The sequence below is a fragment of the Prionailurus bengalensis genome, chromosome B2 (genome assembly GCF_016509475.1).
Source record: "Prionailurus bengalensis isolate Pbe53 chromosome B2, Fcat_Pben_1.1_paternal_pri, whole genome shotgun sequence".
In the NCBI taxonomy this organism is placed as follows: domain Eukaryota; kingdom Metazoa; phylum Chordata; class Mammalia; order Carnivora; family Felidae; genus Prionailurus; species Prionailurus bengalensis.
In genome coordinates this window covers 129,661,249-129,685,726 of record NC_057349.1, presented here as the reverse complement: position 1 = coordinate 129,685,726, position 24,478 = coordinate 129,661,249, and the positions used below count along the sequence as shown (strand labels likewise).

Here is a 24,478-nt window from a genome sequence, read left to right as displayed (position 1 = left end):
AGATGAATAAAGAAAGTGTTTACATACACACACACACACACACACACACAAACACACGCACAAACACACACACACATGGATTGCTCAGCCATAAAAAAGGATGAGATGTTGCTATTTCTAACAACATGGACGGACCTAAAGGGTATTATGCTAACAGAAATAAGTCAGAGAAAGACAAATACAGTATGATTTCACTTATAGGTGGGATCTAAAAAACAAAATAAACAAATGAACAAACAAAGCAGAAACAGACCCATAAGCACAGAGAACAAACCAGTGGTTACCAGATGGGTGGGGATAGGAGGATGGGCTAAGGGGTGAAAGGAATTAGAAGATACAGCCTTCCATTTATGGAACGCGTAAGCCACAGGGATGAAATGTACAGCACAGGGAATATAGTCAAGAGTATTGTAATAGCAGCATACGGTGACAGATGGCAGCTACAGCTGCAGTGAGCACAGCAGAACATACAGACTTGTCGAATCACTACGCTGTACCCCTGAAACTAACATAACATTGGGTGTCAACTGTACTTCAATCAAATAAGATTAGAAAAGAAAACATTTGGAAAGCTGGTATGAACTTTCTTGGATTAATGCAAAAAAAAAAAGTTTTCTTGAGCATGTTAATTAAACATTCCTCTCCTACCATCTTGCCTGTATTACACAATGTACAGTATCTATAAAGAACAGTATTTCTTTGGCAAAACTGGTCCAGACCTACACTAAAACAGGATGCACAAATGATACCCGATTCCTGTTGTACCCTGCAGTGAGACAACCAAGGCTAACTCTACTAAAGTTTTTATTTTCCAAAACAAAACACCAAAAAAATATTGGGGGCTTAGGGAAACGTACCTTTTCATTGTAACTCAAACTATAATGTTTAAAATTTCACAGCAGTGCTGTTTCCACTTGGACATAATCTCCCTTTCAGGAGTCTCCCCGTCTGCTCTCTATTTCCAAATCTCTGATTGTTAAGATGGTAAAGGGGTCTCATCATTCTTCTTTAAGACTGAAAAAGCTACAGGGGCGCCTGGGTGGCGCAGTCGGTTAAGCGTCCGACTTCAGCCAGGTCACGATCTCGCGGTCCATGAGTTCGAGCCCCGCGTCAGGCTCTGGGCTGATGGCTCGGAGCCTGGAGCCTGTTTCCGATTCTGTGTCTCCCTCTCTCTCTGCCCCTCCCCCGTTCATGCTCTGTCTCTCTCTGTCCCCAAAATAAATAAACGTTGAAAAAAAAAAAAGACTGAAAAAGCTACAAAATCGGGGTGTCTGGATGGCTCAGTCAGTTAAGCGTCCAACTGTTGATGGTGGCTCAGCTCATGATCTCACAGTTTTATGAGCTGAAGTCCCACGTTGGGCTATGCATATGGACCACGAGGAGCCTGCTTGGGATTCTTTCTCTCTCTGCCCCTCCCCTACTTGGGCTCTCTCTGTCACTCTCAAAATAAACAAGCTTTTTTTTTTTTAAAAAGAAAAAGCTAGAAAATAGAAAATGAATCCGGAAGGATATGTTCTAGCCTTTTTAAGAATATATCTTAAGCTTAAATCCATACATTTCAACTTATTAGCAGGTGATCATATAGTCAAGCTCCAAATTCCCCCAGGCCTTTGTTTCTGTATATGAAAACAGAGATAGGAAAACCTGACTTGGATGGACAACAGGATGATTAAAACATTTCATAAAGTATTTGATACAAAGCAGGGAGCTTATAAATATTAGTTTTTTCTCCCCTGTGTTCTATTTTCTCTTGTATATATACGTAAATCTCTTTGATAATATTCTGTTGGTATTTTTACCTTGATATGGTTACTGATCTAGAAGATGGTGTAGTACAGGGATTAAAAATGAAGACTTGGGACACCTGGGTGGCTCGGTCGGTTAAGCATCGGACTCTTAATTTCGGCTCAGGTCATGATCTCATGGTTCGTGTGCTTGAGCCCCATGTCGGGCTCTGTGCTGACAGCATGGAGCCTGCTTGGGATTCTCTCCCTCTCTCTCCCCTCACCCCCCCCCCCCCCGCCCTTCCACAGCTTGCACTCCCTGTCTCTCTCTCTCAAAGGAAAAAGAAAAGAAAAAGAATGAAGACTCAAGCCAGGCTTCTGAGGGTCAAACATGGGCTATGCCACTCACAAACCCTGAAACCTAGGGCCAGTTATTTAACTTTTCTGTGCCTCAGTTTATTCATTAGGGAAATAAGGGTTATAGTTAGCAACCCACCTCACAGAGTAATTGGGAAGATACTTAAAACACCATCTGGCACACAGTAAAACCTCAACGAGGGCTAGTTATTACTCATATCCATGTATCCTGTTCCTACTTTAAGTTTAATCCTAAATAAAACTTGAAATGGGTAACAAATCAAACTTTGTCTACTGTTATTTATTAACACGTTACTTCACACGCTCCACATGTAGCAAACTATGCAAATTATTCAAAGGGAACTTCTTCAAATCTCATGGGTAGTAACTAAATGGAACATTTTATTTTTTTTAATGCTTATTTATTTATTTTGAAAGAGAGAGAGAGCTCACACACACACACACACAAGCAGGGGAGAAGCAGAGAGAGAGAGAGAGAGAGAGAGAGAGAGAGAAGAATCCCAAGCAACCTTCACGCTGTCAGCAGGGACCCCGACACGGGGCTCAGTCTCACGAACCATGAAATCATGACCTCAGCCAAAATCAAGAGTCAGACGCTTAACCGACTGAGCCACCCAGGCGCCTGTATATGGATCACTTCAGCACTGAATTGTGAAAACAGCAAAAAGAAAGGACTACATAATGCCAGCAATATATCAACATCAGATTTAAATAGGTAACTAAATTTTAGTCCTAATGTTTTACACTTGATTCACCTAGGTGCACTTCAAAAACAAATTACAAGGGCTAAGAGTGAGACACAATGAGATTATTGTTTAATGGTAGAGAGTTTAGGTTTTGCAAGATGGAAAGGTTCCGGAGATCTGTCGCATAACAATGTAAATATACCTGACACCAATGAATTACATACTTAAGAACAGTTATTAAGATGGTAAAATTTGTGTCATTTGTTTTCTACCACAATTTTTAAAATAAATTACGTTGTAAGACGTTTTTGGACTACATTAATGTGAACAGCCATTTATCTAAGGTGAAAAATAGATCAGAAGGTATTTTCAAAGAATTTTAACCACACTGATGGTTACGGCGTTCACCATCTATTCTCCAGTACCCAGTGTTCTCTCCAGCCACGCTTTTTATTTTCTTATATTTCTCACGTAGCCTCTCATGCCCTGCCTTTCAGTGGGTACTAAGTAAACACTTATACTTTGGAATAGAGAAAACCTCAAGAGCATCTGTTTCAAAACCTGGAGAGTTCTGGGTTTGGGAAAGCAGGTAAAGAAAATTTAGCACAAAATGTCATATGCCTACATGAGCAAATTCTTTTCACTTGATAAAAAGAAGTAAGAATTAAGACTACAATTTATTTTCCAAGTGGGAAACAAATCAGGAAAACACAGAAGCCAAAAAACAGTCACTTTTCAGGACTTAGCCCTTAGCGATAAAGACCGGATTCGTATCACAGGATGAAAAAAATCAAAACAAAACCACCAAGGGAAATAATATGCAAAGGAAATAAAATAATGGACTTTCCTGACACGATTCTCTGACCCAGGCCACAAAGAGTTCTGTAGCACCTTTAAAAAGTATTTAAAAAGTGGCACCACTCCAAAGGAAAATGAAATTAGGAAATTATCCACCCAAGTAAGGCTTATAAACAATCAGACTGTCTCTTAAAGCAGTACAAACTGACTATGTCTCATCTCAGTGTAAGTTTTTTTTTTTTTTTATTAAGAGGCCAATGGGAACCTAGTTCCTTCTCCTCCACCTCCCCCTGAGGAAATTAAATGTGGCAAAGAAAAAAAGAAATGCAAATTAACAATTCTATATTCCATTCTAGTGGGTGTGGCTCTTAAAAAAAAAGTCATTTATAATCAAAAATCAGTAAAATCAGTAGTATGCATGGGTCACTTGGTAACAATTTCATAGGATGCTCAGTGAAAATGCCTTGCTTATCTGAGCCCTGGAGAACCTAACTCCCCCCGGAAAAGGCTGCAGGTCTGAGATCTTAGTCTGCTCTATGAGTCAACAAATTTAAATCTAAAACCCAGCTTGGTTTAAACAAACCATATCACATCTTCTAGAATGGGCCGGAAGCAAGGGAGTCTCCTCAAGTCTGTTTAGAAATAAGATTTTATGGTTTCTGTTTATCTAAGGAAGGTGGGTCCTGATGATTTGGCCATTCATTATGTAGCTGGCTAACTTAAACCCGTGCTAGAAGGTTTTCCTATTTATGAAACCACCAATTTCACTTATGAAAAATACACAAAAAGTTAGCACTCATATTACTCTTTCCCATAAATGGGTTTCATCCCTAGAATAGATCTATAATGAATAATAAATGCTCCATAAATAAAAAGGTGGGGCCTTAATGATTCTTTCCATCCATCTATATGCGGGAAGACTGAAACAAGAAAAATTCATTCTACTGGGAGAAAAAAAACTGAAGAGGAATATTTAGTCTCCTTCATTTTTAATATATAGAGAACAAATTTGTTTTAATGCCATTATATGTCTTTAGGAAAAAAAGAATAAAAGAATTAAAAAAGGAAAATGTATATTTATGTATATGTATGTGTATATGTATATATATGTGAATATGTATAATTATTATATGGTCTCTTATCCACAGAATTTTTAACACTCATTTGGTCTAATTTGGTTAATTTATAAAATACACAGGTACACAACTGGCCGAACTGAAACACAACCCAGACCTTCTTTCTGTGTCATTGATGCCATCAAAAGGCTGTTGCCATACAGAACAGAGAGCACCCATTGCTTAAGTTCATTATTCATTCGTGAGGGAATGGGGGGGCCGTAACCTGTCCATTAAGTTTGGTGAAATATTAATTTTGTCTATTTTGGCTTCTCAATTCCTTAAGGCTCTTAAGCAGCTCTCAATGACACGAACACTAAGAAAGAATGGAACCCCCCACCCCCACCCCATTCCAGCACTTTACAAATCACATTCACTAGCAAAAACCATATATATGGAATAGGATAAGGCCTATCAAGAGCCTCTCGCTAATTCATTCAACAAACGTTTACTAAATGCTTTAACATAAGCCAGATGCTATTCAAGCTGCTTTTGGATTTTACCAAAGAAGAAGTCAAAAATCCCAGTTCTCATGGAATTCATAATCTAGTGGGAGGGGGGACCAGTTAATAAAAAATACAAATAATTTATAAATGTTAGAAGGCTAAGATGTGCTGTGGAAAGAACAAGGTAGGGCAGAAAAAAAGGAACCAAGGGTGCCAGGGGACCTACTTTACACCCACTGGGATGGCAATAATAAAAAAGCAGATAATAACAAATGTTGCCCAGCACGTGGGGAAATTAGCACCCTCATCCACTGCTCAGGGGAATGTAACACGGGGCAGCTGCCTTGGAAAACAGTCTTGGCAGTTCGTCAAAATGTTAAACACCGAATTACCATATGACTCAGCAATTCCATTTCTAGATCTACAACCAAGAGAAGTGAAAATACGTGTCCACGCAAAAACGTGTATACAAATGTGCACAGCAGCATTATTCATAAAAGCCAAAATAGAAACAGCCCAAATAAACGTCCATCAACTGATGATGGATGGATAAATAACGTGATATATTCATACCCTGTAATATTATTTGACAATACAAAGAAATTAAATATTGATAGGTGTTACAATATAAATGAACCTTGAAAACATTATGCTAAGCAAAAGAAGCCAGTCACAAATGGCCATATATTTCTTGTATGATTCCATCTACAGGAAACATCAAGAATCGGCAAATCTATTAAGACAGAAAATAGAGGTGGGGGGGAATGGGGAGTGACCGCTCAACAGGGTTTCTTTTCAGGGTGATGAAAATGTTTAAAATTGACTGTGGTGCTAACTGCACAGTTTGTGAATATTACTAAAAACCAGTGAATTACACATAAAATGGGTCAACTGTATGGAAAGGAACTATATCTCAAAAAGGCTGTTAAAAAAAGAGTGCTGGAGGAGAGGAGAGATTCACTACAGAGACTGAAAGCAGACCTCATTGAGAAGTTAGCAACTGAACATGGACTTCATTGAAGGACATGAAGTAGTTGGTTAACCATAAGGAAAGCTGGAGGAAGAACCTTCTTTCGTTTTCCATTTCAAAGCTCCAAGGGTCCTAACAAAACTCATCCAAGATAAAAGAGATAACATTAATAATCCTATCCTGTTAAAGAAATTGAATTTGCTGTTTAAAATGCTTTTATTTATTTAAAAATGTTTTGTGATGTTTATTTATTTTTGAGAGAGAGACAGAGTGCAAGTGGGGGATGGGCAGAGAGAGAAGGAGACACAGAATCCAAAGCAGGCTCCAGACTCCAAGCTGTCAGCACAGAGCCTGATGCAGGGCTCGAACTCATGAACCATGAGATCATGACCTGAGCCGCAGTCAGATACTCAACCAACTGAGCTACGCAGGTGCCCTTAAAATCCTTTTAAAAAAGAAATCTCCAGGCCCAGGTTGTCTTGTTGGTAAACGCTTTTAAACATTTAAAGAGGAAATAACACCGATACTACAGAATCTTTTTTTTTAAATTTTTTAAATGTTTATTTATTTTTCAGAGACAGAGACAGAGACAGAGACAGAGAGACAGAGAATGAACATGGGAGGGGCAGAGAGAGAGAGGGAGATACAGAATCCAAAGCAGACTCCAGGCTCTGAGCTGTCAGCACAGAGGCCGATGCAGTGCTTGAACTCACAAACTGCAAGATCATGACCTGAGCCGAAGTTGGAAGTTTAACAGATTGAGCCATCCAGGCACCCCAGAGAATCTTTTCATAGAATATAATGAACTCATTTTATGAGATCAGCATCACTCTAATACCAAAACCAAAAATAGTACAAGACAATAAAACCAGAGACCAATATCACAAATCCTCCACAAAATATTATCAAATAAAACCCAGCAACATATGAAAAGAATACCACATGACAACTCAATTGTGTTTACCCCAGGGATGCAAAACTGATTCAATATTCAAAAATCTATCAATGTAATCTATCATAATAACCATCCAAAGAAGAAAAACCACATGGTTCTATCAATTGATGCAGAAAAAGCATCTGAGATATTCAACATCTGTTCATAATAAATACTCTCGTAAAGTCAGGTAAAAGGGAACCTGCTCAACTTGATTAAGTGCATCTACAAAAAACCTTCAGCTAACACCACACTTCTTTTTTTTTTTAAAGTTTATTTAGAGAGAGAGAGAGAGAGCACAGGCAACAGCGTGGGGGAGGGGAGAGAAACCCACGCAGACTCCGTGGTGTCAGCAAGGACCCCAACATGGGGCTCAATCCCATGAACTGTGAGATCATGACCTGAGCCAAGATCAAGAGTCAGATGCTTCCCAGGCACCCCCAACTAAAACCATACTTAATGAAAGCTTCCTTCTAAGAATGAGAAAGAGACAAGCAAGTCACATTTACCAGTCCTATTTGTTGTACCATACTGGAAGTCCTAGTCAGGCAAGAAAAGATATAAAAGGCATATAGATCGGGAAAGGAGAAATAAAACCATTCCTAATCACAGATGACATAATCATCAATACAGAAAATCCTAAAGAATCTTCACTAGAACTAATAAGTAAGTTTAGCAAGGTAGCATGATACAATTGTACTTCTGTAAACTAGCAATGAATAATTGGAAAACGGATTTTTAAAAACATATATCATTTATAATAGTTTTTTTAAAAGAAAGAAAAGAAATACTTAGGTATATGGGGCACCTGGGTGGCTCAGTCGGTTAAGCGTCTGACTTCGGCTCAGGTCATGATCCCACGGCTTTTGAGTTCGAGCCCCATGTCAGGCTCTGTGCTGACAGCTCAGAGCCTGGAACCTGCTTTGGATTCTATGTCCCCCTCTCTCTGCCCCTCCCCCGCTCATGCTCTCTCTTTCTCTCCCAAAAATAAACATTAAAAAAAAAAGTTAAAAAAAATAGGTATAAACCTAATACTGTTTTCTAAAGACTTCAAAATGCCAATGAAAGAAATAAAAGGGCTAATTAAATGGAGAGACATAGCAGTTCATACACTGTGACAGTCAACATAGTTAAGATATCAATCCTACACAAATTGCAATATAGATTTAATATAATTCCAATAAAAATCCCAGAAGGATGGGAATGCAAGCTAGTGCAGCCACTCTGGAAAACAGTATGGAGGTTCCTCAAAAAACTAAAAAGAGAACTACCCTACAACCCAGCAATTTTTCACTACTAGGCATTTATCCAAGTGATACAGGTGTGCTGTTTCGAAGGGACACATGCACCCCCATGTTCATAGCAGCACTATCAACAATAGCCAAAGTATGGAAAGAGCCCAAATGTCCATCGATGGATGAATGGATAAAGAGGTGGTGTGTATATATATATATATATATACACGTATATATATGTATATATATATATACATATATATACGTGTATATATATATATATATATACACACCACCTCTTTATCCATTCATCCATCATATCTTTATCCATTCATCCATCATATATATATATATACGTGTATATATATATATATATATATATATATATATATACACACAATGGAGTATTACTTGGCAATCAAAAAGAATGAAATCTTGCCATTTGCAACTACGCGGATGGAACTGGAGGGTATCATGCTAAGTGAAATCAGTCTGTCAGAGAAAGACAAAAATCATATGACTTCACTCATATGAGGACTTTAAGAGAGAAAACAGAGGAACATAAGGGAAGGGAAACAAAAATAATATAAAAACAGGGAGGGGGACAAAACAGAAGAGAGTCATAAATATGGAGAACAAACTGAGGGTGACTGGAGGGGTTGTGGGAGGGGAGATGGGCTAAATGGGTAAGGGGCACTAAGGAATCTACTCCTGAAATCATTGTTGCACTATATGCTAACTAATTTGGATGTAAAATTTAAAGAATAAAAAATAAAATTTTAAAAAAATCCCAGAAGGAAAATTTTGAGAATATAAACAATCTGATACCAAAATGTGTATGGAAAGGCAAAGCAACTAGTCAAAACAATTTTGAAAATGAAGAATGAAGTGAAGAATACTGTGATATCTAATTTTCAGACTTATCAAGTTACAATAATCAAGACAACATGATATTGATAAAGGATCAGACAGATTAAGAGAACAGAATAGTGAGTCCAGAAATAGACCCACACAAACGTGAGTCTTAATTTTTGACAAAGACCATGTGGCCAATTAATTTTTGGCAAAGACACAAAGGAAATTCAATGGAGAAAGGATAGTCTTTTCAACAAATGCTCTTGAAAAGTTCTTACGAATGACGCCAAAAACATGATCCTAAGAGAAAGGAGTAATAAATTGTATTTCACCCAAATTAAGACCTTAGCTCCATAACAGTCACTGTTAAAAAATGAAAGACATTGCAGCGCCTGGGTCGCTCAGTCAGTTAAGCATCTGACGCTTGATTTCGGCTCAGGTCATAATCTTATGGTGAGACTGAGCCCTGCGCTGGGCTCTGCACTGAGAGCATGGAGTCTGCTTGGGATTCTCTCTCTCCCTTTGCCCTCTGCCCCTCTCCCCTGCTTGTGCTCTCTCTCCTCTTCTCTCTCAAACCAAACTTAAAAAAAAAAAAAGACAAGCTACAGTGTGACAGAAAATATCTTTAATAACATATCTAAAAAAGGCATTATATCTAGACTACCTAAAGTACTCTCAAAACTCAGTATTAAAAAGAGAAACAGCTCAATAAAAATTGTCCAGGGGCACCTGGGTGACTTAGACAGTTAAGCAGGTGACTCTTGATTTCGGTTCAGGTCACAATCTCAGTTTGTGAGTTCAAGCTTGGCATTGGGCTCTGTGCTGACAGTGTGGCCCCCTGCTTGGGATTCTCTCTTTCTTGTTCTCTCTCTCTGCCCTTCCTGCTTGCTCTCTCTCTCTCTCAAAAACAAGTAAACAAAAAACTCCAAAAACACAAAAACAAAAAACCACCCACACACAAAACTGGCCAGAAGAGTTGAATAGATCTTTATCAAAGGGGAGTATATGGAAGAAAAATATGTTTATTGATTTTTAAAATGATACAAAGGTGATTGAATGGGGGTAAGGATAATCTTTTCAACAAATGGTATTAAAGTAACTGGGAACGAACCTTGACCTAAACCTTGTATCTTAAATAAAAATCAACCCAAAATTGATCATAGATCTAGATGTAAAATGTAAAACTATAAAAGTTTTAGAAGAAAACACAGAAGAAAGTCTTTGCAATCTGAGGTGAGGCAAAGAGATGAGACACGACACAAAAAACATGACATGTGATGAAAAACTGATAAACTGAACTTGACCAAAATTATGAATCACTACTCTGCAAGAGAGATGAAGAGAATAACAAGACAAGCTACAGTGGGAGAAAGTATTTACAAATCACATATTCAACAAAGAACTTCTATAGAGAATATATAAAGAACTCTCGAAATTGCACAGTAAGAAAACAACCCAATCACAAAATGGGCAAAAGACCTGAACAGAACCTTTACCAGGGAGGATATACAGATGGCAGATATGTACATGAAAAATAGTTGAGCATTAGTAGCCATTAGGGAAATACAAGTTAAACCTATGACAACATGCTACTACATACCTACTAGAATGTCTAATATAAAAAATAAGGACAGCATATCCATGTTCACAGGGGCACCTTTTATAACAACCAAGAGGTTGAAGCAGCCCAAATGTCCCCTGACAGATGAATGGATGAACAACATGTGGTAGATACATACAATAAAATATGGTGCGGTCGTAAAAACGAAGGAAATGCTGACGCACGTTTCAACACAAATGACGCTTGCAGACATTTTATGCTGCGTGAAATAAACCAGTCATAATAGGATACCTACTGTATGGTTCCATTTATATGAAATATACTACAGTAGTCAAATTCATACAGGTAGAAAGTAGAATGGGGATTACCAGGAGATATGGTGAGCTGTTCAATAGGTACAGAGTCTCAGTTCTGTAAGGTGAAAAAGTTCTAGAGATGTATTTTATAACAGTGTAAAAATACTTTACATTTCTGAAGGGTTCGTTTAAAAAGGTTTAGATAGGGGCGCCTGGGTGGCTCAGTCGGTTGAGCGTCCGACTTCAGCTCAGGTCACGATCTCACAGTCTGTGAGTTCGAGCCCCGCGTCGGGCTCTGTGCTGACGGCTCAGAGCCTGGAGCCTGCTTCCCGTTCTGTGTCTCCCTCTCTCTGCCCCTCCCCTGCTCATGCTCTGTCCCTCTCTGTCTCAAAAATAAATAAACATTTAAAAATAAAAAGGTTTAGATAGTTTACATTTTAGGATATGTCTTTTTACCACAATAAAAAAAAATAATGACAATACCAAGTGCTGGCAAGGAAAGGGTACAATGGAACTTTCTTACATTGCTGGTAGGAATGCAAAAGTCTGGAAAATAGTCTGTGGCAGTCATTTATCAAGTCAAACATGCACTTAATGTATGGCTCAAAAATCTCACTCCTACCTATTTTCCCTAGCAAAATGAAAACTTCTGTTCACATACAAGAAAACCTTTACATGAATGCTTATAGCAGCTCCATTCATAACCACCCCGACCTGGAAACAATCTATGTCCTTTGACAGGTGAATGGATAAAGAAGCAGGGTGATTCTTCTCAGAGCAGAGAAGACTCCCCAAAAATCGTAAGGAATGACTCATACATGCAGCAACCCAGATGAATTCAAAGCTGAAATGGTGAGTGAAGGAAGCTAGGCTCAAAACATTTCACACGAATGATTTCAATTTTTGTGACATTCTTGAAACAACAAAATGATAGTGAAGAACAGAGCGGTGGTTGCCAGAAGTTAGGAGTTGGGGAGGTGATAGTGAGGGGGTAGGGTGTGATTATAAAAGGACAGCACAGCAGGACTGAGGAGAGATAAAACTGTGACAGAACTAATAATGGTGGCAGTTACACAACACAAACATATAATGAAAGTCACAGAACTACACACACACATACCCCAAAGAAAAAGTATTAGAGTAGTGAATGACCAAGAAGATGACCTCTTTTGAGAAAGTCATGACCACAAAGGCAGTAACAATGAACTAGTTAGTAGTTCCTTTGTATATATGCTTCCAGCCTTAGCCAGTCACAACTACTTCTGAGAAAATCTCAGCAGTCCAGCGTCAGACTTGTCAGGAAAGACAGCCATATTTTTCTGTGGACTATAGGCTCATTGGCCCATGGCTACAGTAAAAATGAGACGCAAGGCAGAGAAAAGTTTTGGAAAAATCAAAACCCTATTTGTGTTTTCTGAAAGGCCTAAGGTTTGACACAGCAAGCACAAGCCAGTGCTCAGTGAAAAGCTTCATCCCTAGAGCCCCAGTTTGCTGGGGGTAGTTTACAGGAAACGATTCCAAAAGGGGTGCCAATAAAAGACCACAGATAAACTTGAGGCTATGAGGTCTGGGGGCTCCTGGGTGGCTCAGTGGGTTAAGCGTCCTACCTCGGCTCGGGTCATAATCTTGTGTTTCGTGAGTTCGAATCCCACATTGGGCTCTGTGCTGACAGCTCAGAGCCTGGAGGCTGCTTCAGGTTCTGTGTCTCCCCCCTCTCTGCCCTTCCCCACTCTCTCTCTCTTTCTCAAACATAAATAAACATTAAAAAAATCTAAATTAGAGGCTATGAGGTCTGGAGTGTGCAAAAACCATTCCAGTCATCTCTGGGCTGTGACCTCTGCTTTTCTTCCTCAGAGAGGAGCCACCATTAGGCAAGCTATAAATATAAACCAGTTTTCCCCTTAAAAGCAAAGGTGAAAGGAGTTGGGAAACATCTCTCTTTGCTCTGATCTGGAAAAGGTAAAAGATACCCAGAAGGAATGGAAACAGTACGGTTAAGGCAGTTACAAAGAGAAATGTCTTGAGAAAGAAAAGAGGAATCAAAATGACAGTTAAGAGGTTGCCAGGAGAAAAACAGGTAACACAAGGAGAAGGAAACGGATGCTGTGCTTGATGTGGATCTGGAAACAGGCAGACAGACGGCCGAGAGGAGCGGTACGTCTGAGACACTGACGGACAATGCTCTCGAGCCTTGAAACTTTCCCCCTTTGTTAACAACTGTACCCCTGGAGCATAGAACGACAGACATGTAGGCTCACGGTAGGAGGCTGGTGAATATTCGCTATACGAATGAACAGCAAGTGAGTGTCAGCAGGAAGTCAAAGAGTGATCCCTGAGGAGCGCTTACTGATGTGTGTGCTCAAGGTGGCGCCTCACATGGAGACCTGGGTGTGGTCAGAAGGAACGCTGTCTTCCCCTGTGTGTTCCTCAGGACACACAGAAGGACATGCCAAGACTCCTACTCTCCTGATTTTTAGCAATAGGAATAATTGTCTTCCCCAGAAATAATCAGACAGCCCATCTAGTCAGAAGTCCTGAGCAGGAAACAGAAAGACGCAGAAGGCTGGGCTGTGGTTTTCTTCTCTTCTGGCTGAAGGTCATGGTATGGAGAGAGTGGACAATAAAAGTGAGTGGCTGCTTGAACTGATGGTCTCAAATCAAGGTCTGATTTTCTGGACCATACATTTGTACAGAAATGCTAGGCCTGACAACTTACGGGGTCCCTTCCGTGGAAAAAGAAGTAACATGCGGGGCAGAGACTGACTGGTTTGGCCTAGTGAAGAGAACCTTAAAGTTGAATTAGAGAGGGAGGAAGGCACTTGGATAATGGTACAAAATCAGGTCCTTTGGAGGACAGCAGCTAGGACAGAAAACACAGCAGCAAAGACTTCCAGTGCTTTCAGAAAAAACAGCATCCCAGAAGTGTGAGCATGATATGAACAGGTGCAGAGGCAGAAGAGAATATATCGAGGAGAACCAAGGTGTCCACACAGTAAAGTAATTCTTTGAGATGTGGTGGGACAGAGTTTGTGATAACTGGAAAGAGACCAATCTGACCCAAAGGGGAGGTCTAATGTAGGAGGGAGCTCACCCGGCTGCACATTGTCAAGAAAACACACAGAATGGAGGGAGACATATGTTGGAGAATATGCAGAAGGGTACACAGAAATGACATAGAGCACACTATTGTATGTACGTAGGGGGTAAAAATGGATCACCCACCTTGAAGGATTTGGCTGTTCTTCTATATGTAGAACATTAAGTGAGCAGAAGATATTTAATTCCTACTGATAAATTCTTGTCATTTTAATAACAAGATGAATTCCTATTCTGGATGCAATTCTAAATATAAAAAAATGTGGCTGGCGAAGTACAATCATAAGAATTTGGGGGAAGTCCCCATGTTATCTTGGCATTAAAATAGCCAAGAAAGGGCAGCGCCTGGGTGGCTCAGTCGGTTGAGAGTCCGACATCGACTCAGGTCATAATCTCACACTCCCGGGTTCGAGCCCTGCGTCAGGCTCTGGGCTGACAGCTCAGAGCCTGGAACCTTGCTTTGGATTCTGTGTGTCTCTCTCTCCCTGCCCGCCGCCCCCTGCCCTCGCACTCTCTCGCACTCTCTCTCTCAAAATAAATAATAATAAAAAAATAAAAATAAATAGCCAGGAAAGGGAACATGAAGTCTAGCTACACTGTGGGCTATGTGAGAGGAAGGACCTTGTCAGGCTTGTTCATCAAGTGTCCTTAGAACATGCTGCCTTGGGCCAGGTACTCAATAAAAATGTACTGAATAACCTGGACAATTTAGTATGGCCCCATGCTGAGAAACTCTGAATTGAGAATACATTGATGGGATGAAAGAACTTTAAGAAAAGAAGGAAGGACCATTATGTAACACTGTGATCAGGAGATCTGTATAAATACACATACTAGTGCTAGGGGGTAGCTGGAAACATTGGAGAGAATTTCTTTCAAGTCGACGTAAAAGAAAAGTTCCTCAATAATTAGAGTGAGGAATTAGGAGCTCAGAAGCTGAAGGAACCACTTCAACGTGTCAGGTTTGCCGGGGACAGTGGGCATTCCTGCCTTGGAGACAGATCCAGATGACTGGGAAGGCACTCTACAGCCCTAAAATTCTTAATTTAAGTGTAAAATTCAGACGATATTTTCCTATAGTTTCAAGAAGTAGTGTTTGGCTGTATGTGAACAAATCCTAATTGTAGCCAGTTTCAGGTATATTGTGGATCAAACTGAATTTTGTAAATTAGTTTGGAAACATACTTGTCATCCCAAGTAATTTAGCAAAACAGTATTGCAGACAGCATTAGCATGTAAGCAAAGGACCATTTACCCGAGGAGATCATACATGAATTCTTTCAATTTATAAAGGCATTCTCTGAAGAACTTGATATCCAGACCCACCAACAAAACAAAACAAAACAAAACAAAACAAAACAAAACAAAACAAAACACCAACATATGAAGGTTCTAAACTTGGACTCCATGAAGCTGTATTTCTGATACTCTGTCAAAATCTGGCTCTTAAATTCTAACTTCAGAAAGAAAGCTGTAGGGGTGCCTGGATGGCTCAGTCGGTTGAGCGTCCTACTCTTGATTTCAGCTCAGGCTGTGATCCCAGGGTTGTGGGACTGAGCCCCACAAGGGGCTCTGTGTTGAAGGTGGGGCAACTTAAGATTCTCTCTCTCTCTCTCTGTCTCTCCCCTGCTGCCCCTCTCCCCTACTCACATGCATGTCCTCTCTCTAAAATTAAAAAATGAATTTAAAAAAACATAGAAAGGAAGCTGTAACAAAACGTTTATATTACAAAGTTAAATTCCTTTCCTGGATTCTCGCTTCTCTTCTAGAATTGTATCGCGTGAAATTACATGGTTTGTCAGGAGCCATGGTGTCAGCAACAGATATCAAGATTAACAACCAAGACGTTCATGAATGTGAGGTATTTTAATTGTTAAATGACTGGATAAAGTTTATAACGGACTACATTCAGTAGGTTGACATCACTGTTAGAAGGAAATACATGCTCTCACTCCTGTGATTTCTTACTTAATAGGATTTCCCTGAGTGCGTTTCTTCCCCTCCCTTATGTCTTTGTTCAAGTGTCGCTTTCCTAGTAAAGTTTCTCCAGCCACGGGCATCTTAAACTGAAACTTACCTCCCACATTCCCTATTCCTTGCTTTATGTTTTTCCTTCGCACTTTTTAATATACTAACTTTGGGGGTTTACTTTCTGCCTCTTACCGCTACTAGAATATAAGCTCCATAGGGGAAGGCAGCATTGTCTCCTTTGTTCCTTGCTGTACCACTCTCTGTTAACAGTGCCTGACACAGAGTAGATGTGGATGCTGAGCAAACATCTGTTGAGAAGACAAATGAGAGGAGGGCTCGGCAGACCTGGTCGGGCTGTGTCGTTTTTGGCTTCCTTCTGTATATAACTTCTTTCTGTAACTTCCTGTGGGGAGATTCTCTTCCCTTCCACCAATATGGTGCTAAGGTAAATGATACACAAAAGTCCTTCCATCTTTTAGATGGAAGAAGAACAAGACAGATGGTAGAACAAGACAGATAAGATCAAAATGCTGTCATTTATCAATGCAATCAGACCAGTCCTTAACAAATATCGTCCTAGGAAAACCTTCTACTTTTGCCCTACTTTCTAGATAGAGAAAATAATCCCAAACAGAGACATTATGCCGCTATGGTTACAGAGAACATTATCTTTAATAGGACCAAACATAAATTTTGACCCTTGTCAACCATTTTTCTGTGCCTACACTGCTGAAATTAGGCAGGTAAGTGGAACCTAAATTATTCTTCCGACCAAATCCTTCTCACAGCAAAAACTCTAGTATATGAAGCAAACCCACAAAGTAGGATCACCTTTCAGTGCTCAGTCCTCACTGATCCGGGTATGAAGTTATCTTCTAGAGATACAACATAGTGCGACGGTCAAAGGTACTGGCTATGGCACCATATTGCCTGGGTTCAGACACCACCTTTGCCTCCGTCCGGGTGTGCCTCCTCGGGTAAGTCATCTGAATTTTCTGGCCTCAGTGTCCTCATCAGTAAAACTGGGACAACAGTAGCAGTGACACTTCATAAACTTAGATGATTAAATGAGTTAACATGAAGAAACTGTTTGGAGCAGAACAGAACCTGGCACAGTGATATTATTATTAATAGGGAATGCAGAGTACCAGTAAATTAAAGCTTCGACCAGATGCCTCTCTACAAACCACTCTCCATTCGCAGAATGCTGATAACTTGCAACAATGTTATCTAAAAATCTAGACAGGCATTCCTTCTGCATTACTAACAACACAACTCTGGAAGCCATGGTTATGATGAAGATAAATTTCTGTATTTAGGAGTATAACTTACTTTTAAAATAAGGGCAAAAGAGAGGAAAGAGAAATTTTCCTTCATTATTTTATTGATTTCTTGAAAGTTGTACATGGTTCTAATTGAGAGTACATGCTTTTGGTTAGTATTTTATTTACTGTCTTTCTCTTTTCATTATGATTTTTCAGTCTTCAATTTCTTTTACAAAGTCCTAAGCATCCAGTGCTGTATTTTTATAGTAGATATTCAATAAATAAGCAATTCAAGGCACATTCAAGAGTACATACTAGGTATAAACTATTATATAAAGCACCTGAAGTGAGGCAAAAATGAGGGAGCAAGTCTCTGCCCTTAAATATTTTACATAGCAAATTAAGAGCAGGCACATAAATTAGAGAAGTCAAACTATACATATTTTTAAAGAATCACAAGAAAAGGAGGGAAGGTTCATATTCAGCTGATACAAAATCAAGGTGAAGAATGTGTTGAAGAGGGGCACAGTGGCTCAGTCGGTGAGTGTCCTACTTCAGCTCAGGTCATGATCTCCCGGTTCGTGGGTTTGAGTCCCACATCAGGCTCCCTGCTGTCAGCAACAGAACCCACTTTGGATCCTCTGTCCCCTTGTCTCTGCCCCACTTCCACACTCTCTCTCTCAAAAATAAATAAATGTTACAAAAAAAAGAGTATCTTTTTTTTTTTTATTTTTTTTTTCAGCGTTTATTTTTTTTTGGGACAGAGAGAGACAGAGCATGAACGGGGGAGGGGCAGAGAGAGAGGGAGACACAGAATCGGAAACAGGCTCCAGGCTCCGAGCCATCAGCCCAGAGCCTGACGCGGGGCTCGAACTCACGGACCGCGAGATTGTGACCTGGCTGAAGTCGGACGCTTAACCGACTGCTCCACCCAGGCGCCCCCAAAAAAGAGTATCTTTAAGAAAGAAGAGATGTGTCATGACCCTTGCATGACACAGTATTTCCCCCAGGTGTAGCTGTGGGAGGAAGAAAGGCCTGGAGACAAGAAAGCTTAGGGGCACGTTCAGTAAGTGACCCTGCACGACTGAAAGCCAATATAAGTGACTATTTGAGAAAAATTAGGGGAAATGTCAGTTTGGGTTACACTGAGGACAGCTGAAGAGTCTGGAATTCACTTAGGAAACAATATGGGGTCAGTCATACTTTTGAGCAAGAAGCAATGGGACCCAAGTTCCACCTGAGGAAAATTCCTTCATGGTGGAATCCAAGATGAGCTAGAGGAGAGAGGGCGAAGGTGGACAGTTTGCCTACCTATTTCCCCGAATCCACAAGAAGCCTCGCTCTTTCTGGCCACCTCGCTCTTGAGCTATGCCTTTCCAGCAACAGGAGCTCCTGAACCTGAGGTTTGGGGTCTGAGGGGACCCCTCCCCAAAACCCATACACTGCTTTCCACTCTATACAGTGAGTTTACGTCCTCAGTCCTTTGGTAACTTCCTGTCCTAGTTACCAGCTCTATTTCCTGGTTCCTGGAAAAACAAGGATGGGAGTTCTGTGAGTTTTTCTATTCGCATAGCCGGCACCATCTTCCCATGAATACTACCACTTAGTAAAGAACGCCCTGGCTACTAAGGCCTGCCCAGATCCCCCACTCTCACTCTCCGGGATGCTCTGTTATTCTACTTTATTGGTGGAACACGTGACATTTTGGTCTGAAATACCCACTGTTCTACTTGCCTGACCTGAGGCTTGGGAAGTTATCATTGTGGTTACTCTGGGATTCCTGGCAGCTCCTGGCATCCTGAACTTTCTCTGTCAGCCTCACCAGCTGGGTCAGGTCCCCCTGTGGGCAGGTTTACTGCCAGAACCTTACCTCTCCCTACCTTCTCTAGCATTCTGTAGGTTTCTACAGCTAGTACAGCTAATACCTAAATACAGCAAAGAGGCTACCTGCAATAATACAGTGATAAGGATCAGACAATGGGGACTGAGAAGAAAGGCTAACGGTAGAGACCTTGCACTAGGACAAAACACATGAAAGGTTTTGGAACCCTTGGAACGTAGAAGATGGTAAGAGGCAAGGAAAAGTCAAAGGACTCCATGGTTCAAAGTCAGGATGCCAAAGAAAGCCATGTCTGCAACAGCATGGATAGCTGGGATTGGCAAGGATCTGTTTTGCATGGGAATGTATTCTGTACGTAGTACTTTCCCACTGCCTCTTCCCTCACTCTGTGTTCATTCATAGCATCTATCAGCACGTTACCTCTTTAGAATGAAAGCTCCAGGAGCGGCAGGAACCTTGCTTACTCACTCAGTGAAGAATACCCAGCTCCAGAACAGTGCCTGGCATGCATCACATTTTCAGTGATATATGTAGAACTTATGAATGGATCTGAGGTTAACATGCACTCCTCAGGCATTGCTACCCATCAAGTGCTTGGGTAGATGTGGCTAGGTCTTGGGTGGAGGCTTGGTTTGGAAGATATGAGAAGAGATGAGAAAAGCACATTCAAAGAAAGAGACGGGTTAAGACACATAGCAAATTCCTTAAAAGGTTTAGGGGATATGAGAAGGGGGGGGGGGAGAAAAGAAGAGAGAGAAAGGAAAGTCAAAGACAACCAAGATAATGACATCTTTTGTAAATCAAGGAAGGACTAACCAGTGATGGCTAATGTTGCAGAGTTTGGAATGGATGGCAATGAAAGAATGACACTGAATTTCCTGGTTGGGAGGCTTGGAATGTCATCAGAGGAGCGCTGGACACAGGGGCAGATGGCAGAGGGAAAGGAATGACCCCGTGGAGAGAACGTGGAAGCAGTGACACAGGCTGTATTTTCAAGATGTTTGGTCTTTCCCTTTTTTTTTCTTAATTTGAGAGAGAGAGAGAGAGAGAGAGAGAGAGAGAGAGAGAGAGAGAGAAGAGAGAGGGAGAGAAAATGCAAGCAGGAGAGAGGGGCAACAGAGAGAGAGGAAGAATACTAAGCAGGCTCCATGCTCAGTGTGGAGCCCAGCATGGGGCTCGATCCCATGACCCTGGGATCATGACTTGAACAGAAATGAAGAGATGGACACTCAACTGACTGAGCCACCCAGGTGCCCCAAGATGTTTCTCTTGATGGTAACAGACTATGCAGAAATTAGAGGAACAACTGTGTTTAGACGGGATTTGTTTGTGTTCTTAGCTTTGGGGAGATGGAAGCATATTTAAAGATCCAGAGGGAGGAGCCTCAGCCACTACCCACACCCCACCCCCAGAGAAACAGTTAGAAAAAAAAAAAGGAAGAAATTATTGTGTAGGAAAATAAGTATAAATGACATTTGGAGTTCTAAAGATACAGAAGGGATGTAACTATAAAGACCAGAGAAGGGCCCTCGCACCCAGATGATGAAAAGAGGCCCCAGGGGAAAGTAAATGCCAAGAGGACTGTTTTCCTATCCTAGAAGTTGACAGCCTACGGACCAGCCTAAACAGAGTTGAAGATACAGGTAACTTTCCACTTTAAAATAAGGCCAGAGAACATGAAGTCAGGGCACAGTCCCAAACAGGACGGCCCTCCAAAATATAGCTGACACTCAAGGACCACCAAAGCAGGCAGAGGACAGGACCCTTCTTCTTTTTTTTTTTTTAATTTTTATTTTTAAGTAATCTCTACACCCAACGTGGGGCCCAAACTCACAACCCCAAGATCAAGAGTCTCATGCCCCATGCTCTGAATAAGAGCCTTCTTAACTACCACCACCATGTGATTACAATGGCATTTATTACAATGGCATTGATAAATCACTGTTGCATCCTATCCGTTACCAACTAAAAATCCTACAACAGAAACCCAGACTAGGAAAAGCAGTATTAATCACTATGTAGTGAAACACAGTAAGATCCACATCCAAGCGACTATAATGCCAGGAGTTCAGAAGGAAAAACAGAAGATTTACTTTTCTTGGAAGAAATGCATCTTCTTTCGGATCCCGACATATTGTGGGATGTGCCTACGGTGTACTTTATAGTTTGCCAGATAGCACATGGCCTGGGTCATATCCAAACAATGAGAGCTCATTGTTTGGGACAATTTATTAAAGAAGAAAACACCTTTCTCTTGGTTATTTCCAAATGCATCAGTTTTCCTGAGGACGTGACATCTTTCCTCAATGTGAATAAAACATATGTTATACCATTTTGTGCCTCCCTGTATTTTAGCCTTTACTGATACACTTCATAAAGCTCAGCATTAAAATAAGCATATATATAAGGTGATAATCAAATACGTTATAATGGGACACTTCATAACATGAAATACAAGTAAAATATTATTAAGAATATGGGTTTAAAAAGAAAGGACAAAAATAAATGTAGCAGATAAATTCACAAAGATTTGTTAGCACATCTACGTGGCTTGTTTTTATTCTGCTATGCCACAATATTGATGCAAAAAAAAAAAGAGAGAGAGAGAGAGAGAAAGACATCTAATAACTTTTTCAGGTTTTTAATGCACTTTGGTAGCTTTAGGAGCTAGGAATATAGTATCCACAAATAACTCCTTGGAGCTACATACACTTCTATAAAATCCTGTGTGAATCTGAAAAGAAAACAGAAGACAAAGATGGGGAGGCTATCCTCAATAAAGATGGGAGAACATAAAATAATACTTAATGCTGTTTAAAAGGACTAATCGTGAATATTCAGGGTTACAGACTATCTACTGTTAAAATAATTAAGAAGGGATGACAAAGAAAAGTGAAGGAGAATTTCTTGGTAGCTGCCTTTCTACATTAGGGAGAGAGAAGTTAGCAGCCTAGATTCAAGTAAAGGGCAAGCTACACAAATGAAGACACTTCTTTCCATCTTCCCTTCTCAGTATCTTCTCACTGCTGCTCCCTGGAGCCCCACTCCCATCTTGGGTAGCCATGGTCGCCTGAAGAGCCATATTCTCTCAGTGCTTAGGGAAATCCAAGAGGGGGACAATTAAGAAGACCAGTATGGTTCCATTCGAAACCGAAGAACAAGGGAGAACAAGATATCCAGCCAGGGGTTAGAAGGAGACAACAGAATCTGGAACTGAAAGCACTTTAGAATTCAACTCCTTCAACTCTGATCTGACTTCCCCAAGGTCACATGGCCCCTAGGGGGCAAGGACAATATCAGAACCCAGGTGTCCTCACTCAGCACAGCACTCTGTCCACTTCCCACTGCCTCCTCATCCCAGAAGTCAATTAGAAACTACAGAAAATTTAATAACCAAGCTAATCTCATCGCCCCTAAACCAAACTCTTTTTTTCTATCTTTTCATTATAGAAATTTCCAATATCTCCAAGTAGAGAGGTGAGAATAATAAACCCCATGTTACCCATCGCTGAGCTTAAACAATTACCACCTTGTGGTCAGTCTTCTTTCGTCTATACTCACCCCACCTCCAGGATTATTTTGACATGAATCCCAGATACAGTATCATTATATCTTTTTAAACATTAAGTGCTCAAAGAAGTTATATAGCTGCAAATGCATCAGAGACAATTTTGTTAGGAATGTCCCAATTCCATACCCTTGTGCTATCTGACGTATTTTCTTTCTTTCTTTTTTTAAAGATTTTAAGTAATCTCTACACCCAATATGGGACTCAAACGCACAACCCTGACATCAAGAGTTGCATACTCTAACGACTGAGCCAGCCAAGGGCCCCTAAGGTATTTTCTATTTTATTTCATTGCCCTAGAACTAAAGGCCAACTCTCATGTCAGCACAGACCAGTAAGATATGCTCTGTGACCCTGCACATACAATGACAATATTAACCTTGGGGCAATGAGGAATTCTGATGAAGGGACTGTATTAGACAACAAGCACAGAGAAAGTTGAACTTCTATCATGAGATAAATGGCTTTCTACCTTAAAGATCATCCCACTGATACTGGACACCTGTTTAAGTTAGGCTTAATTCTGGCCCGAGATCTAAAGCCCATTTCTTCCATGAGTCCACATGAAGCTTTAACACGAAGGTTAAATAATGTCTAACATGAAAGGTGCTAAATAACATAATTCTTAAAGTATAACAAATCCACAAAATAATTATAATAAATTTTCACACCAGCAGTGTTATGACTCCCTTAGGAAAGAAACCATTTACTTGTCCTAAAGGCATGATGGAAATTTTAAATTTAACAATAAATACAGCAACCTTTTTCCTTCAAACAGCCATTTAGATTTTGCCCACAGAACAAATACATTCAAAAAAGACATTAAAAAGTTTTTTAAGTTAACAAACAGGATTGTACTGCTGGAACTAAGTAGATAGACAATAGTGCGTGTGTGTGCATGGATACTTCAGCTACAATGTTGACAAATAACATTTCTGCTTCTAATTTTCTATTTCACCTCTCCCTTCCTCCACACTAGTTTTCTTTATGAATTTACAAGTATATATTTAAAAATAAGAATATATTTGAAAGTCAATGAGTGGAAAAGGAGGCAAATCAGAACTTTTAGGTTGTTTCATCTTTAAATTAACTAATTTCATTTCAAATATGGATTTTCTTTTCTGGGAGAAAAAAGCCTTATACGACACAATTGGTTATCTTTTCAAAGATTTAACAACTCATCTTTTAACAAAGTTATGATATTCATACCTGCTGAGGTTTCTCTGAATTTGTCACTGGTCTTCTTTTTCCTCCATTTCCAAGGCTTAAAGATTTTACCGATGGTGGAGAGTTTCCCCTTTCTCTTGAAGGGAGGTGTTTGGGAGCCTGCTGTTGGGCCATCTGAGTTTGCTATGGAAGCTTTGTCGAGTCCATCAACTGTATAAAGAAAAATAAAGTCAGAGAAAAGCTGTAACAAAAAGTTGAAACAACATCATGTGTTTCTTCCTGTACTTTAATAGCAAGCATGGCCACTTTAATTGGAATCTCACATAAAGTTTATTTTGCCCCACTTCCCAGGGGCATAACTCCCCTGATATCAGTCAGTAAATCAATCAATCAGAAATTACAGTCCCCTCAGATAATCATTTTGGAGAAACAGAAGAGACGCAAGAGACTTACATACTAGCTAGGGCCAAATAAAGGCCTGCAAAACACAGCTGATTTCATCTGTAGCAACTACATCGATGTTTTGTGAAGGAACAGAATATTCTAAGTAGTAAAAGCCTAGTTTGCGAGCAT

The 24,478-nt window shown here is 40.2% G+C and overlaps 1 protein-coding gene across 8 annotated transcripts in view; it reads right to left on the bottom strand.

Annotated features, from left to right (window-relative positions):
* The window catches only part of PHACTR2 (phosphatase and actin regulator 2), a 196,947-nt gene that overhangs the window by 77,556 nt on the left and 94,913 nt on the right, over nucleotides 1-24,478 (bottom strand). For all 8 annotated transcript variants that reach the window (XM_043592506.1, XM_043592503.1, XM_043592505.1 and 5 more), the window contains exon 2: nucleotides 23,948-24,115. In XM_043592506.1, coding sequence (XP_043448441.1) covers nucleotides 23,948-24,115 — 168 coding nt within the window. The remainder of the gene's footprint in view (nucleotides 1-23,947; nucleotides 24,116-24,478) is intronic.